The sequence below is a fragment of the Trachypithecus francoisi genome, unplaced genomic scaffold (assembly GCF_009764315.1).
Source record: "Trachypithecus francoisi isolate TF-2019V2 unplaced genomic scaffold, Tfra_2.0 Lachesis_group8, whole genome shotgun sequence".
Classification (NCBI taxonomy): Eukaryota; Metazoa; Chordata; class Mammalia; order Primates; family Cercopithecidae; genus Trachypithecus; species Trachypithecus francoisi.
Window position 1 is genome coordinate 117,947,639 of NW_022681473.1, and position 18,237 is coordinate 117,965,875.

General features: G+C 44.3%; 1 protein-coding gene across 1 annotated transcript; it reads right to left on the reverse strand.

The window, feature by feature from the left end:
- Positions 1-675: 675 nt before the first annotated feature.
- Positions 676-1,347, reverse strand: LOC117079944 (elongin-B-like). The gene has a single exon (XM_033204317.1). It carries the CDS (start codon positions 1,269-1,271, stop codon positions 978-980), a length of 294 nt encoding a protein of 97 aa, XP_033060208.1. The 5' UTR covers positions 1,272-1,347; the 3' UTR covers positions 676-977.
- Between the last annotated feature and the right edge of the window lie 16,890 nt (positions 1,348-18,237).

Sequence of the window (18,237 nt, forward strand, 5' to 3'; positions counted from 1 at the left end):
TTTTTGCATTTTTAGTAGAGATGAGGTTTCACCATGTTGCCCAGGCTGGTCTCAAACTCCTGACCTCGTCATCCGCCTGCCTCAGCCTCCCAAAGTGCTGGGATTACAGGCTTGAGCCACCATGCCCAGCCTGCCACACTTCAAATAACAGTGTATCCATGAGATGAAAAGCTACAGCACTCACCACTATTTAGAGATCTGAAGTTGATTTTTGCCAATGTCATACATCACAGAGGCTCTCTGAATTTCCAAAGTTTTGTGTTTATTCCATCCACCCAATTTATAGACTTGCTTTGTAGGAATTTAATAAAATGCCATCTGTCCCCAAGTGCAGACATAGATAGAAACTGGTGATGCTTCTGGGTTTTTTTTTTTTTTTTTTTTTTTGTGAGACAGAGTCTTGCTCTGTTGCCCAGGCTAGAGTGCAGTGGCGCGATCTTGGCTCACTGCAAGCTCCACCCTCCCAGGTTCACGCCATTCTCCTGCCTCAGTCTCCCAAGTAGCTGGGACTACAAGCGCATGCCACCACGCCTAGCTAATTTTTTTGTATTTTTAGTAGAGACGGGGTTTCACCATGTTAGCCAGGATTGTCTTGATCTCCTGACCTCTTGATCCGCCCACCTCAGCCTCCCAAAGTGCTAGTGCTGGGATTACAGGCATGAGCTACGGCGCCCAGCCTGGTCTTTTTTTTTTAATGTCACTGTTGCCTTACCTTCAAAACTGTGAAATACTGCCTTTTCTTTCATCTTTAGGCATGCAAAGCCGTATTATAAACAGGTATTGAAATAGGTAAAACAAATACATTTTATTATTCCAGTAGGGACAAGATCATCATTGTTTTTACAAATATGTTTGCCTTATTTTTCTTCTCACTTGCTCATTATGATTGACTTACACGAGATTTATTGATACCCATCAGGAATTTTTGCCAACTTCTGAAACTTAACACAGAAAAGTAAACCAACAATTCTCCTTTCTTAGTAACATATAACAACTTTGAGGCTGGAGAACGGCTTGATGCACAGGGCCTCAAAGGTGTCGTCTGCCCGGAAGGCCAGCCCCACTGTGGCTGGAGCCAGTGGCCGTGCTGTTTGGTTGGTGAAGCCACACTCGCCAAGTGTCTTGCCATCATCCAAGAGCTGGTCGTCCTTGTACAGCCGCTGCTCGTCGGGAGGCCGCTTGAGGATTCCCTCCACGATGCGCTTCAGCTCGAACACCGTGCTGGACTCCTCGGCATCAGTGAAGATGGTGGTCTTATGGCGCCGAATCATGAGGAACACGTCCGTCGCAGCGGTTGCCGCTTCCCTCAATGCGCCGGCGCGGCCGTGCTCCGCCCCTTTCCCTGCAGCCCGCGCGCGGCCCGGCATGCCCCGCCTCCCCCAGCGAAGGCTCCTTTTTCCGTGTTATTATATTGACTTTCCATGGAACTATTTTATAGCTACATAATGTTGTAAATTTACCATGAAAGATTTAAGATACACAAAAAGAGAAAAAGAATAATGGAATGAACATCCATGTATCCCACAGAGCTTAAGAAATAAAATATTGTCAGTGTAGCTGATACCCTCTGTGTAATCATCCTCATTTGCAGCTTCCTCCATCTCTAACATATGTAACCACTTTCTGAAATTTGGTGATTATTCAGCCCATGCATTTCTTTATACTTTTTTTTTTTTTTTTTTTTTTAAGACAAAGTCTCGCTCTGTCGCCCAGGTTGGAGTGCAGTGGCCCGATCCCGGCTCATTGCAACTTCTGCCTCCCGGGCTCAAGCAATTCTCCTGCCTAAGCTTCCCAAGCAGCTGGGACCATAGGCGCACGCCACCACGCCCAGCAAATTTATTTTGTATTTTAGTAGAGACGGGGTTTCACCGTGTTGCTCAGGCTGGTCTCTAACTCCTGAGCTCAGGCAATCTGCCCGCCTCACCTCCCAAAGTGCTAGGATTACAGGTGCGAGTCACCAGGCCCAGCTTACTCTTTATACTTTTACCATATATGTATATATTGCTAAGTAATATGTAATATTATTTGCATGTTTTAAGCTTTATATAATTAGTACCATGAAATGTATAAAATATTCTACAACTTGCTTTCATTTCCTTCTCAGCATTTTGATTATGGAAGTTGTGTCCATGTTGATTCATATTTGCTCAAATAAATATTTGATAAACATATCATATCTATTTATATAAATATATCCTCAAATAAATATACAATAATTTATCTTGTGTTCTCCTACTGTTCAATATTCAGGTGGTTTGCAACCATAAACAATATTTTGACAATTGTCTTTCTGCATAATGTATATTTTTTTCTCATTTAGGATCATTCCCTAAGTATAGATTCCAGAAGTTAAATTACCAAAAAGCATGAACATTTTTAAGATCCTTGCATATACTTACTGCCACACTGGAGGATTGTACAAATTTTATATTGCCATCAAACATATATCAGTTCCTTGTTTTATCACATACTTAGAAGCTTTGGATGATGTCACTAGTTCTTTCTTTAACTTTGGCTAATTTGCTTAGCAAAAACTGGTATACTGATTTCTGGTGAAGTTGAAATTGAATAACTTTTCCATGTTATCTGTTAATCATATTAACCCCTTCGTCTTTTCATGCCTTTTGCCCGTCAGCACTGTCGGAAACAGTGTTTTATCTTAATAGCTTTTTTGTATAACACTATACTAACTCTTGTCAAATTAGCTACAAATATTCTTCCTAGTTTTTTTGTACCTTGTTTAATTTTTAAATACTATCTATATGTATATAATTAAAGGGTCTGATAAAAATTCTGTTATGTCAACTTACATATGGCTGGCATACATATAATAGCATAGAACAGTATGATTGTAAACTCATTAATATATCATTAAATTTACAAATGCATATGCTAATTTGAAACTGGCTAAATTTTTTGATTCTCTTAATAGTTTTGACTCATCCAATTCCCAGAATAGCATTGGCGGAACTGCTAAATGTTGACCTCCATGATATTTGTAAAGAATAGGCAGCCTTTAATAGTCTATGGAGATCTTTCATTTATGTTTTCTTTTTCTTTGTTTTTTTTTTGAGACGTAGTCTCGCTCTGTCGCCCAGGCTGGAGTGCAGTGGCCGGATCTCAGCTCACTGCAAGCTCTGCCTCCCGGGTTCACGCCATTCTCCTGCCTCAGCCTCCCGAGCAGCTGGGACTACAGGCGCCTGCCACCTCGCCGGCTAGTTTTTTGTATTTTTTTAGTAGAGACGGGGTTTCACCGTATTAGCCAGGATGGTCTCGATCTCCTGACCTCGTGATCCGCCCGTCTCGGCCTCCCAAAGTGCTGGGATTACAGGCTTGAGCCACCGCGCCCGGCCTCATTTATGTTTTCTTTCCTTCATTTATTTTTATGCTCTCCTAAGAAAATAATTAACAGTTCAAGTTTAAATGACCATTAAAGCCTTTCAAATTACATTTCACTAAATTGTCTAATGTTAAGAAAATTAACACTCAGTTGCTATTTCTTTATGAATTTCTTCTAATTTGAGAAGCAGCCATTTGTACAATTTCTTTTTTTTTTTTTTCGATACGGAGTTTCACTCTCGTTGCCCAGGTTAGAGTGCAATGGTGCGATCTCAGCTCACTGCAACCTCTGCCTCCCAGGTTCAAGCGATTCTCCTGCCTCAGACACCCAAGTAGCTGGGATTACAGGCGTGTGCCACCACGCCCAGCTAATTTTGTATTTTCAGTAGAGACGCGGTTTCTCCATGTTGGTCAGGCAGGTGTCGAACTCCTGACTTCAGGTGATCCACTTCCCTCGGCCCCCCAAAGTGCTGGGATTACAGGCGTGAGCCACTGTGCCCAACCCATTTGTACAATTTCAAAACAAAGATTTGACCTTTAAAAACATTCAAGACATAGGCTGAATGAATCAGTGATTCTACTCTGAGAAGAGTAAAAATAGGTAGTCATTTATTCACCATTCTCACACCTCCTCTGCTATGAAGAATGTCCTAGGACTTAGAAGTCTCCTTTGAAGGCTTATGGAATTCATATAGCTCTTAGCAGGTCAAAGCAACTCTCAATCTAACAAGAAATATTTACTGAACACTTGTTCTATATCCAGGCCTGAGGCAGATGCTGAAAAATACAGGAAGAATGAATAGTGGTCCTTCCAGAAAGAGCAGAAAGGGGAAGAGAATGGTGAAAAACAAAGCTCTAGGTCGGCAAGCCAGGTTATATAATGATCTGGTAAAGAATATGGACTTTGTTTCACAGCAATTGACAGCCTTAAAATATTTTTTCTTTTATTTTGGCCATCCCATAGATCAATAGGCATATTTAAAATACGCAGACATGTTTGCTATCACCTGTGTTATATCTGCAGCACCATGAATCTAATCAAATAATAAAATGTCATTGGCCAGGTGCAGTGGCTCATGCCTGTAATCCCAGGGCTTTGGGTGGCTGAGGCAGGAAGAACACTTGAGCCAGGACTTTAAGACCACCCTAGGCAACATAGTGGGACCCTGTCTCTGCCAAAAAAAAAGGAAAAAAATTTTGAAAAATTAGCTGAGTGTGGTGGAGTACACCTGTAGTCCCAGCTATTAGGGGATGGGAGTTGGGGTGAGGCGGGTGGATCACTCTTACCCAGGAGGTGTAGGCTGCAGTGCACTATGATCACGCCACGGCCCTCCAGCCTGGGCAACAGAGCAAGACCCTGTCTCTAAAAATAAAAATAAAATAATAAAATGTCATCATGTATTCTTGAATAAAAGATGCATATTAGAAAGACAATTCAAAGGAAGTGTAGAAAATGGCCTGGATAGGGGAGCTATGGATGGAGGATGGCTGCTGGGAGACAGATGACAACAGTCCAGGCAAGGTATAGGAAGAAGGTCCATGTTACACAACGTCATGCTATGCACTGCGGGGAAAACGAAGCTGAACAAGACACAGCCCCTGCTGTCAAGGACGGATGAGTGAAAATGCCAACTCCATGCTTATTTACCCTAACCTAGTCCCCCTAGAGACAGTGATATAGAAAGATATGGATAAGAGAAGATAGGCTTATATTAAAATCCTGCTGAAGATAAAGATTATGGAAAGCAATACGTTTTGCTTGATGTTTTCAATTTGACTATGTCATTTCCCATGTTTTTATATAATCAATTTACACACCCTGCTGTTTGTGTTTTGGCCAGCCATACAAAACAAGGCAACGGGAACAATGCAGTCAGCAGTTGCCTGGACTTGTTAGCGGATGTGATTTCAGTAACTAACTACTTGCTGACTCAGAGACAGTGGAAAGCAAAAATCTCCTCTCCCTGTTCTGTGGCCAGTCAAGTGATTATGAGGCTGTCAAAGTCCACAGTGATGGGGACTCTTTATAGTGCTCAGCTTATTCCTTTGCTGTGTCACTGGTTGACCTGGACTGAAGTTTCATTCCAAACATAAAGAGATGGTCAGGTGCGGTGGCTCATGCCTGTAATCCCAGCACTTTCGGAGGCTGAGGTGGGCAGATCACCTGAGGTCGGGAGTTCAAGACCAGTCTGACCAACATGGAAAAACCCCGACTCTACTAAAAAATATATAAATTAGCTGGGCGTGGTGGTGGTTGCCTGTAATCTCAGCTACTCAGGAGGCTGAGGCGGAGAATTGCTTGAATCCGGGAGGTGGAGGTTGCAGTGAATCGAGATCGCACCACTGCACTCCAGCCTGGGTGACAGAGCAAGATTCCACATCAAAAAAAAAAAAAAGTTAGCTGCACATGGTAGTGCATGCCTGTAATCCCAGCTACTCAGAAGGCTGAGACAGGAGAATTGCTTGAACCCAGGAGGCAGAGGTTGCAGTGAGCCAAGATTGCACCATTTACTCCAGCCTGGGCAACAAGAGCAAAATTCTGTATTGAAAAAAAAAAAAAAAGAGAGAGACAAATGAATTATGTAAATCATTGTTGGGGCTTGGTATCTGGTCCAAAAAGACTAGCCCTCCTTCTGTTTTCCCTGGCCACAGGCTCCATTATTCACCTGATCACTTGGGTGGATCCACAGAGTAAGCTAGAAGCAGAGTTACTGCAGTGCCCTCCCCCAACCCTATTAACCAGCACAAACTCCCGGCACAGAGCCAGTCCACGGTAGAAAGGGATGGGATTTGGAACTAGATAGGGTTGAATACTGGCTTTGTCAGGCTGAATGACCTCCTGCAAGTTAGTTAACCTCTTGCAACCACAGGTTTCTCACCTCTAAAACAGTGGTTATGAAATGCCCACACACATGTATTCAAAATAATAGATGTACAGCACCTGACACCCTCATGCTTTGCTGGTAGAAATGTAAAATGGTGCAGCCACTTTCGAAAACAGTTTGGCAGTTTCTTAAAAAGTTAAACATAAATTTACCATACAACCCAGCAATTCTATGCCTGGGCATCTACCCAAGAGGAATGAAAACATATGTCCACACAAAGACTTGGTGTGAATGTTCATAGCAGCATTATTCATAACTGAACTGCAAAAACATTATGCTAAGTGAAAGAAGCCAGACAAAAAAGATGACATATTGTATGAGTCCATTTACATGAGGAAAGGCAAAACTAGGGAGATTTAAAGTAGCTTAGGTTTTCCTGGGGCTGGGAAACAGGAGAGGAAGAACAAATGGGCATGAGAGATCTTTTTGGGGTGATGGAAATGTTCTAAAATTGGATTGTGGTGAGGGGTGCACAACTGTAGATCGACTAAAAGTTATTGAATAGTACACTTAAAATTGTGACATTATTTGGTGTAGAAATTATACCTCGCTGGGCATAGTGGCTCACACCTGTAATCCCTGCACTTTGGAAGGCTGAGGCGGGTGGATCACCTGAGCTCCGGAGTTTGAGACCATCCCTACCAATACGGTGAAACCTCAACTCTACTAAAAATACAAAAATTAGCTGGGCATGGTGGCAGGCGCTGTAGTCCCAGCTACTCAGGAGGCTGAGGCAGGAGAATCGCTTGAGCCAGTGAGATAGAGGTTGCAGTGAGCCGAGATGGCACCACTGCACTCCAGCCTGAGCGACAGAGTGAGACTCCATCTCAAAAAAAAAAAAAAAAAAAGAAAGAAAAGAAAAAGAAAAAGAAAGAAATTATACCTCAATAAAGCTGTTTTTAAAAACCCACCAGCACATAGGAGGCTCTCAATACTGTAGCAAATAGCTGACATTTAGTACATGCTTATTGGTAAGCAAGCACTACTTTAAGCATGCACACGTGACTGCTCAATTTAACTCATTTTCTTTCTTTCTTTCTTTTTTTTTTTTTTTTGAGACGGAGTCTTGCTTGTCACCCAGGCTAGAGTGCAGTGACATGATCTTGGCTCACTGCAACATCCGCCTCCTGGGTTCAAGCCATTCTCCTGCCTCAGCCTCCCCAGTAGCTGGGATTACAGGCACGCACCACCATGCCCAACTAATTTTTGTATTTTTAGTAGAGACGGGGTTTCACCATGTTGGCCTGGCTGGTCTTGAACTCTTGACCTCGTGATCCACCCACCTTAGCCTCCCAAAGTGCTAGGATTACTGGCAGTGAGCCACCAACCCAGAGCAGTGTCTCAGAAACAAGTCTTTCAAATGCTACTTTCACTACTTTTTCCATAATGGCTACTTACCACCTGTACAATCAATTGTTAACCTAACATTTTTATTTAAATCCACTTGTTTTTAAAAAATGTATAAATGAGGCCAGGTGCTGGTGGCTCACACCTGTAATCCTAGCACTTTGGAAGGCCAAGGCAAGTGGATCACTCGAGCTCAGGAGCTCAACACCAGCCTCGGCTATATGGCAAGACCCCCATCTCTGCAAAAAATGCAAAACTTTGCTACGGATGGTGGTGCACGCCTGTGGTCCCAGCTACTTGGGAGGCTGAGGTGGGAGGACTGCTTGAGCCCAGGAGATCGAGGTTGCAGTGAGCCACGATCATGCCACTGTACTCCAGCCTGGGTGACAGAGTGAGGCCCTGTCTCAAAAAACAAACACAAAACCTTACAAATAAAAAAACAGATCTCTATGGTAAATGGAAAGTCACTACAGTCACGCGCCAGATAACGTTTCAGTCAACGACAGGTCGCGTATGCCATGGTGGTCACGTAAGATTATAGAGGGGTCCTTCCCTTCAGCGCCCCGGGAAACCTCGGCGTTGCCAAGGGCCGCACCCCCCGGGGTTGCTGGAATTGCAAGAACGAGTTTGCACCCCAAGCCTCGCTTCTGCTGGGGACTGGGGGATGTCCCTGATGCCAACATGTGTATCTTTGACCTGGGAAGGAAGAAGGCAAAAGCCTTCCCCCTCTGGCCACATGGTGAGATCCCTCTCTGCGGCCACCTGGTGTCGGACGAACGCGAGCAGCTTCACTCTGCAGCCCGGGAAGCTGCGCACATTTATGCCAAGCGCACGGTCAAAGTGGCGGCAGAGAAGCGTTCACCTCCCTAGGGCTTCCCCACCCCTTCATCGTCATTCTCAATACAAGCTCTCGTCCTGCGCTGGGGCTGCAGGCTCCAGACACGCCTGCAGGTGCCTGTGGAAAGCCCCCGCGGCCGGGGTCAGGTTCAAAGGGCCCGGATCGTCAAATCCGTCCGCACCAGGCCGCGGAACACGGAGCACGCGACTGTGCAGGGCCAAGGACAGGTTCCAGGCGCCAGAAGACCCAGGTGTGGGAGACTGCGCTTTACCACCTTCCATTCGGATGAATTTGAGGACACGTGGCTGAGAAGTGGCTCATCCCTGATGACTGTGGGGTCCGATATATCCCCTCTTGCGGCCCCCTGGACAAGTATCAGACTCTGAGCTCATGAGAGCTTCCACTGTGCTGTCCCCTCTTAATGCTCATTAATAAATCCTACTTCCTGTCCAAAAAAAAAGTTAGCCCAGCGCGGTGGCTTATGCCTGTAATTCCAGCACTTTGGGAGGCCGAGGCGGGAGGATCACTTGAGGTCAGGAGTTCGAGACCAACCTGGCCAACATGTTGAAACCCTGTCTCTACTAAAAATACAACCATTAGCTGGATGTGGTAGCGGTCGCCTGTAATCCCAGCTGCTGGGAAGGCTAAGGCAGGAGAATCACTTGAACCAGGGAGGCAGAGGTTGCAGTGAGCCAAGATCGTGCCACTGCAGTCCAGTCTGGACTACAGAGCAAGACTCCGTCTCAAATAAAAAATAAAAAATTAAAAATTAAAAAAAATTTTAGGCCGGGCGCGGCGGCTCAAGCCTGTAATCCCAGCACTTTGGGAGGCCGAGACGGGTGGATCACGAGGTCAGGAGATCGAGACCATCCTGGCTAACACGGTGAAACCCCGTCTCTACTAAAAAATACAAAAAACTAGCCGGGCGAGGTGGCGGGCGCCTGTAGTCCCAGCTACTCGGGAGGCTGAGGCAGGAGAATGGCGTAAACCCGGGAGGCGGAGCTTGCAGTGAGCTGAGATCCGGCCACTGCACTCCAGCCTGGGCGGCAGAGCGAGACTCCATCTAAAATAAATAAATAAATAAATAAATAAATAAATAAATTTTAAAAGTTAATGTATTATTGAAGAAAGAAAATTTTTAAAATAAATTTAATGTAGCCTAAGTGTAGTGCACTGAATGTCCCAGGCCTTCATATTGCCTCACTGCCCACTCATTGACTTACCCAACTTCCAGTCCTGTAAGCTCCAGTTATGGAAAGTGCCTAGACAGGTGTTCCTTTAACAAAAAAATCTTTCATATTGCATTTGTACTGTACCTTTTCTATGTTTAGATACACAGATACTTACCATTGTGTTACAATTGCCTGCAGTATTCAGCACCGTGCCGTGAACGTGCAGGATTGTAGCCTGGGAAACACAGGCCATATCATGCAGCCTGGATGTGTAGTAGGCTGTGCCGTCTGGGTTTGTGTAAGTGCACTCTAGGATGTTTGAACAATGATGAAATCACCTGATGATGCATTTCCCAGACATATCCTGTTGTTCGGCAACACATGACTGTACAGTGTACAGTGAAAATAAGCATGAGGAAGGCCAAATGGTCTTAGTTTGTGGATAGATGCTGTTGCCTCAAGAAGGCTTGCTCTGTCTCTGAGTAGGCACAGAAAGGAGGCTAAGCGTGAGAGAGGCGGCTTAGCCATGCTAGATGTAATCACACCGGAGACTGGGGTCCAAGGATGAGAACAGAGAAGGGCTTTTGCATTCCCCGCTATTCTGCAGAGCTGGAAGACTGAGGCCAGACACCTCCTCAGGGCTTATCACTACGCCTCGGCTGCTCCTGCAGCTTCATCATCATCCAGAGTCCGTGGAAGGGGAGCTGGAGACGCTGGGGGTAGGGGTTGGGGTCGGGTGGGAGGCAGCATGACTTGGAGGTTCAGTGAGGGGCCTGGGAGAATTGCTGAGACTGGGATAGTTGGAACTAAGCAGCTCGCAGCCTGTGGAGTGTGAGAGGACCGAGGGAGCCCAGTGTGCACCCCGTGGAGTTTCGATGTGTGCGATCCTAATCGTGACCCCTAGGAATGGGAGCTGAGGGACAGTTGAAGCGGTCAAGCCCCGGCGACCCTCCCATGTCAATGAACTGCACAACTCACCAAAGAACTCACCCTCACATTGCTGTGAGAGTCAGAACTCGGATTCCTGGACAAGCGGGCGTCAGTAGCCAGGGAGGGGCCATGCAGCCCAGAGAGGACCACAGGGCATCTCTTTGTGGAGGCAAGGCGTGTGTTCCCTCCCGCGGAGGAGAAAGGAACCTGGAAGGATGCAGGAGGGCACCAGGCAAACACTAATTTGGATACGAAATTAAAAATTTAAACTACACTGGCTTTTTCTGGTAACTAAAACTGATCAGAAATTTATGGGCTCTGCCCAAGAGGTAGTTAAGGGAAACTTACCTTTCTTCAAGTTAAGGGCTTACCAAGAATATGGGAAATATTTGGAAAGAGGGAATAATCTTTCTTTCTTATAAGGAGCGAGAGATTGAGTGTGGTGGAAGATGGTAGTTAAAGAAAACAAAATATTTCTTTTGCTACTCCACTTGATTCAGACTGTTCAGTCAATTGGGGAGAGAAGGATTAAAACAATTTCAAAAGATTTCATTTTTGTACCCTGCCATTCAACTAATTCCTGTTATTGTAATATCTAAAATTATCTTTGGTATCTGCTATATTTTGGGAAACTCTGCTCTAGGGGAAGTGAAGAGTTACTCCCAGCCCCACCCTCCAACCCTGGGGTTCCCAGCGGAGGTACTGAAAGATGTGGGGTAGAATGGTGTCTAACCTGTTTCACTTTTCAATCTTCAGCAACCTGGGTCTGTCTTTTAGACTTGACCAAAATGACCATTTTTTCTCCATTTATATTTTCCTCTCTTTTTACCACAGAGCCACCAATGTTCTAGCTTGTTATTTCCTCTTTCTGTTTTCCCCATTTGCTCTGTTTCTCTTCCCTCTTCCTGATTTCTTGACTCTTGCCTTTCGTTGGTCAGCAAGGGAGAAGTTTGCACAACATTTTACTCTCCACTGACCGTTCTTAGGGCAAAATGAAAACCCCAGGCTGGAGCTACCCAAGGCACCGTGAGAAGCAGTGCATTGGCGGGGTGCAAAATCTCCCACCTGCAAAGCCAGGGAGTGAAAGCCAGGGTGTGATTTCAGGTTCAGCCTCTTGTTAACTATTTAGCCTTGGGCAAGTCTCAACTTCTTGAACGATGTTTCTCCATCTGTTAGGTGGGATTACTAATAATACCTGCTTCCTAAACTTCTTAGGAAGCTCAAATGAGGCGACGTGAAAATACACACCATAGGGTTCTAGAAAAAAGTTTCCTTTTATCATTATTATTATTTTATTTATTATTATTATTATTTTTTTTTTTTTCTGGAGATGGAGTCTCACTCTGTCGCCCAGGAGGCAGGAGTGCAGTGGTGCGATCTCGACTCACTGCAACCTCTGTCTCCGGGGTTCAAGCGATTCTTCTGCCTCAGCCTTCCGATTAGCTGGGACTACAGATACAAGCCACCATGCCCGGCTCATTTTTTGTGTTTTAGTAGAGACAGGGTTGCACCGTGTTGCCCAGGCTGGTCTCCAACTCCTGAGCTTAGGCAATCCGCCTGCCTTGGCCCCCCACAGTGCTAGGATTATAGGCAGGAGCCACCACACCTGGCCATGCTGGTGGTTTTTGATGGAACACCTTTTAAAACATAATTTTTCTTTTTCTTTTCTCACTCTGTTGCCCAGGCTGGAGTGCAATGGCAAGACCTCAGTTCACTGCAACCTCCCAGTCCCAGGCTCAAGTGATTCTCCTGCCTCAGTCTCCCGAGTAGCTGGGATTACAGGTGCCTGCCACCACACCTGGCTAAATTTTGTATTTTTAGTAGAGGCAGGGTTTTACTATGTTGGCCAGGCTGGTCTCGAACTCTTGAACTCAGGTGATCCACCCACCTCAGCCGCCCAAAGTGTTGGGATTACAGGTGTGAACCACTGTGCCCGGCCAAAAAATAATTTTTCTTTCCTTTTTTTTTTTTTTAGACAGAGTTTCGCTCTTGTCGCCCAGGCTGGAGTGCAGTGGCACAATCTTGGCTCACTGCAACCTCCGCCTCCTGGGTTCAAGCGATTCTCCTGCCTCAGCCTCCCAAGTAGCTGGTACTACAGGCATGTGCCACCACACCCAGCTAATTTTTGTATTTTTAGTAGAGGCAGGGTTTTACTATGTTGGCCAGGCTGGTCTCGAACTCTTGAACTCAGGTGATCCACCCACCTCAGCCGCCCAAAGTGTTGGGATTACAGGTGTGAACCACTGTGCCCGGCCAAAAAATAATTTTTCTTTCTTTTTTTTTTTTTAGACAGAGTTTCGCTCTTGTCGCCCAGGCTGGAGTGCAGTGGCACAATCTTGGCTCACTGCAACCTCCGCCTCCTGGGTTCAAGCGATTCTCCTGCCTCAGCCTCCCAAGTAGCTGGTACTACAGGCATGTGCCACCACACCCAGCTAATTTTTGTATTTTTAGTAGAGACGGGGTTTCACCATTTTGGTCAGGCTGGTCTCGAACTCCTGACCTCATGAGCCATCTGCCTCAGCCTCCCAAAGTGCTGGGATGGATTACAGGTATGAGCCACCACTCCCGGCCTTTTCTTTTCTTTTCTTTTCTTTTTTTTTGTGAGACGAAGTATCGCTCTATCTCCCAGGCTGGAGTGCAGTGGCCGGATCTCAGCTCACTGCAAGCTCCGCCTCCCTGGTTCACGCCATTCTCCTGCCTCAGCCTCCCAAGTAGCTGGGACTACAGGCGCCCGCCACCTTGCCCGGCTAGTTTTTTGTATTTTTTAGTAGAGACGGGGTTTCACCGTGTTGGCCAGGATGGTCTCAATCTCCTGACCTCGTGATCCGCCCATCTCAGCCTCCCAAAGTGCTGGGATTACAGGCTTGAGCCACCGCGCCCGGCCGCTCCCGGTTTTTTCAAAAAATAATTTTTCTAATTAAGATATGTGTATATGTTTTAACATCTTTCAGAAACATAAAATTGAATGAAAAGAGTAATTGCAGAAACACATGCAATATAATTTATTGTGCATTTTTAAACACACAAAGCAGGACTACATGATGTTCGTGTGTGTATATATATACACATACACACACACATACATATATATTTAAACACAAAGACCGGGCATGATGGCTCACGACTGTAGTCCCAGCACTTTGGGAGGCCAAGGCAGGTGGATCACCTGAGGCCAGGAGTTCGAGACCATCCTGGCCAACATGGCAAAACCCCCTTGCTACTAAAAACACACAAAAAAGTTGGCTGGTCATGGTGGCGGGTGCCTGTAATCCCAGATACTTGGGAGGTTGAGACTGGAGAATCGCTTGAACCTCAGAGGTGGAGGTTGCAGTGAGCTGAGATCATACCATTGCATCCCAGCCTGGGCGACAAGAGTGAAACTCTATTAAAAAAATAAAATAAAATAAAATAAACACACAAAGCATATGTTTCTTCTTATCTATATTACTTATATATATGCTTTTGTAATACATATGTGTATATTACATATATATGCATATATAACATATATACATGCTTTGTGTGTTTTAAAATACACAATAAATGCATATATATATATATATAAATAAACACACACACACACGTGCGTAGGAAAAGTATTTAGAATGGCAGCTCTTGGGGCAGAGTGAAAACCTAAGACCAGGGCTACCTAAGACACTATGAGAGGCAGGGCATCGGGGTACAAAGTCTCCCACCTGCAATGGATAGGAAAAAAGATAGGAAAACATTCTAAATTCACATTAAAGTTTGCTCCTGGGGAGAAAGTGCAATGGTGCTGGGGAAGGGTACACAAGGGGCTTCAGCTATAGCTATAGTGTTTTCTTTCTTCAAAAAAAGAAATGTGTAAAACAAATATAACGAACCATGAACAACTAACTGTTCAATCTTGATGGTAGGCACGTGAGTGTTTACTATATAATTTTCTGTGCTTTTCTCTATTGAAAAAATGTGTTCTTAAGAAATGTTTTAGGGCCATTTGCCTTGGCCCATAATCCCAGGGCTTTGGGAGGCAAAGGTGGGAGGATCACTTGAGGCCAGGAGTTCAAGTCTAGTCTCAGCAACATAGTTAGATCCTTTTCTCTACCAAAAAAAAAAAAAAATTAACCAGACATCCTAGCTGTTCGGGAAACTGAGGCAGGAGTGTCACTTGAGCCCAGGAGTTCAACTTTACAGTGAGCATTGATCAAGCCACTGCACTCCAGCTTGGGTAACAGAGCAAGACCCTGTCTCAAAAAAAAAAAGTTTCAGCTCAACGCCAAAAATCTGGAGAAAACAAAATGATAAAGGCAATAGTAACAATAACCTAACTAAAATAATAGAAACAACAACTATAGACATTTTTGGTGTACATAACTCTCATCTTTTGTGTTTATTTATACATACAAGTGCAGTTTTAAAACAATTGAAGGCTGGCTGCAGTGGCTCACACCTGTAATTCCAACACTTTGGGAGGCCGAGACTGGTAAATCTTTTGAGGTCAGGAGTTAGAGACTAGCCTGACCAACAGGGTAAACCCTGTCTCTACTAAAAATACAAAAAAATTGTCACGTTTTGTGGCACATGTCTGTAGTCCCAGCTACTCAGGAGGCTGAGGCAGGAGAATCGCTTCAACCCAGGAGGCAGAGGTTGCAGTGAGCCGAGATCATGCCACTGTACTCCATCCCGGGCGACAGAGCAAGACTCCATCAAACACACACACACACACACACACACACACACACACACACACACAAAACTGGATAACTCTATTTTGTGATACTTAAATCACCTGCTGGCAGCTGGGATATATTGCCAGTGGCCTAGGTGTCAAACAGCAGGTTGATATAAATAAAACCATTCATACCCCCTTTTATTACTGAAGCTCCTGGTTTATAAACTTGCTCTTTATAAAAGATCTGCTGTGTAGGGTGTAAATATTTAATTTAATCCACATCCACTTAGGCCTGCCTGGTGTTTGTTTTTCATTTATATTTCACCGTACTACAGAATGTCAAATTCATCTGCCAATTCGCTCCATTCAGTTAAGGGGAAAAAAAAGCAAAATAGTTTGTTGGTCTAGTATAGACACCAAATGTTGAGATGATCAACTACATTTTTCTTTTTTATCTACTTGGTTTAGAATTGTATACATGTCGTCCTTCCACCTTAATAATAGATTAGGGTATTTTTTTTCTCTCTACCCTTTCACTTTTCAACCACCTACTTCTTTTACTCTAGGTTCAAGCTCAGGAGTTGGTTAAGGTGAAGCTTGCTGTACTCCACCAGTAAAGAAATTTGGACTTGGCATCTAATATCTAGAAAAGTCACCTGAAAGTCTAGAACTGCACTGTCCAATACAGTATCCACTAGTTGCATGGAGCTATTTTAGTTAAAATTCATCACAATTAAATAAAATTTAAAATTCACTTCCTTGGTTAGGCACAGTGGCTCATGCTGTAATCCCAGCACTTTGTGAGGCCAAAGCGGGAGGATTGCTTGAGCTCAGGAGTTTGGAGACCAGTCTGGGTAACATGTTGAGACCCTGCCCCTACAAAAAAAAAAAAAAAAAAAAATTTACTTTCTCAGTCACACAAGGCACAAGCAAGTGCTCAGTAGTCCCGTGTGACTAGTGGCTACTATTTTGGTGCTCAGATATAGAATATGTCTCTACCTTGGAAATCACGATTGGTAGTTCTGGTCTGTAATTAGGAGGCAGCAGCTACAGTTACAGCTTTCCAAACTTCCCACCTGTCTCCTAGTTTTGAAAAACTGTTGGCGGGGCACAGTGGCTCACATCTGTAATCTCAGCAGTTTGGGAGGCTGAGGTGGGCCGATCACCTGAGGTCAGGAGTTTGACACCAGCCTGGCTAACATGGTGAAACCCCGTCTCTACTAAAACTACAAAATTAGCTGGACATGGTGGCACATGCCTGTAATCCAAGCTACTTGGGAGGCTGAGGCAGGAGAATCACTTGAACACTGGGAGGCAGAGGTTGCAGTGAGCTAGGATCGTGCCATTGCACTCCAGCCTGGGCCATAAGAGCAAAACTGTCTCACAAAAAAAGAAGAAGAAGAAGAAGAAGAAGACAAGAAAAGAAAAAACCCTTAGTGGCACAACTCTGGATGAGGAAACTGGGTAATACATGAGTGATGATGACAGAACTTTTCAGAGGCCTCTCTACTTTTCTCTGGAGACTGTTCTTTCTGGTCAGCCACTCAAGCTGTCTTGGCCTACACCTTTGAGCTGTTATAAAATCTTTTGCTTATTTTTCCATGACCCACCTAAATGAGAATGTTGTAAAATCTTCAGATAAAGATCTCACCAAGAGACAGAAGTAGATCCACTCATCTAAGCCTCCTTGCTTTGTTTATTTGTGAAATAGTTTAGAGGTTTGAGGCAAATGTCATAGAGAATGCAGTTTCATCCTTAAACAAACTTCTAGTTACTGGATCTGTGTGTTTCCTTCTTGGAAAGGAGATTAATGGTCAAGTAATAGAAGTAGAGTATAGAGAGCGGGACATTAGCCAATAGGCATTACCTGACTATCTAAGGCCAGTGAGTGGTCCAGTTCAGAACGACACCTACTTTTGTAGAGGACATGCTCTACTGAAAGACACGGCAAGGAGCTATGTTGACACTTGCTAATCTTTGAATCAAGGAAAAGCAATTATCAAATGAAATTTCTGGTGATATGTCTTTCTAAAACCCATGAGACTTCTCTCACAATTCTCCCCATTGTTTCTGTGATCTCACCTAGTGTACCATTACCGAATTTTTCATTAGTTTCGTTCTCCCTCTAGATTTTTCCACTGGGCTTTTATTGAGGTGGGCTTTGTGAGTATTCTAGAATGACTCAGCACACCATTTAAACTTTAAATCACCACATTTTTAGAACATCTATAAAGTATGTATTATTTCAATTAATAAAAGTGTGTCCTTTGGAATAATTGCCTTGGGTCATAAGTACAAAGTTAAAAACACTGAGTAAGTTATGTAAAACTATAAAAGCCTTTAGCAGATGACAAATGTGTGCTTTAGGCACTAAGCCATTTTACATAATTTTAAAGCAGCTTTCACAAAATAATCTCTTATGGAGAGGGCAGCTGAAGAATGATAGATGTTGGCCAAAACTCTCAAAGAAGCCACACTAGGGGCTTCCCCAGAACTGGAGTGAGGAGAAAGTTATATAAACAAGAGTTGCCATGAAGAGGCCTCTGCTGTTTCTGTTCCCTCTTCCATCGGTGGAACTGGGAAACTATAAGGAGATGTGCCCTGCCAGATCTCAAAGGACTGCAGAGGGAGCAGGCAGTCACTAGGGTAACCAAATCTCAAACCACTTAAGTCTTTGGTAGACATGGTCAATACTTGAAATTCTCCTTAGAAGCAAAGAGGCAGCTTATTCAGGCCCCCTAAGACAACTTTAATCTTATGCTTTCAGAATTTCAGAGGTAAAGGATATAAATCTCTTTCATTTGTATTTAATTTTATGTCTTCTCCTGAATGCCAGGCAAATGTTAGCATGGCGTGCTGTCCCCATGGGCTTCTCTTGACTCACTAGGGGCTAATCATCATTCCCAGCTCCTCTTCTTTGCCTCTTTGCAGTAGCAATAATGAGCTTGCAAGGGGATCTGGGAAGCCTCTTTGATTTAAGTTAGCCATGCAGAGTTACTAGTTACAATAGTCTCAGTTGTTGAACATATTATTTAGGGTCAGACTGCCTGTATCATAGTCATATTCTTATGAAAG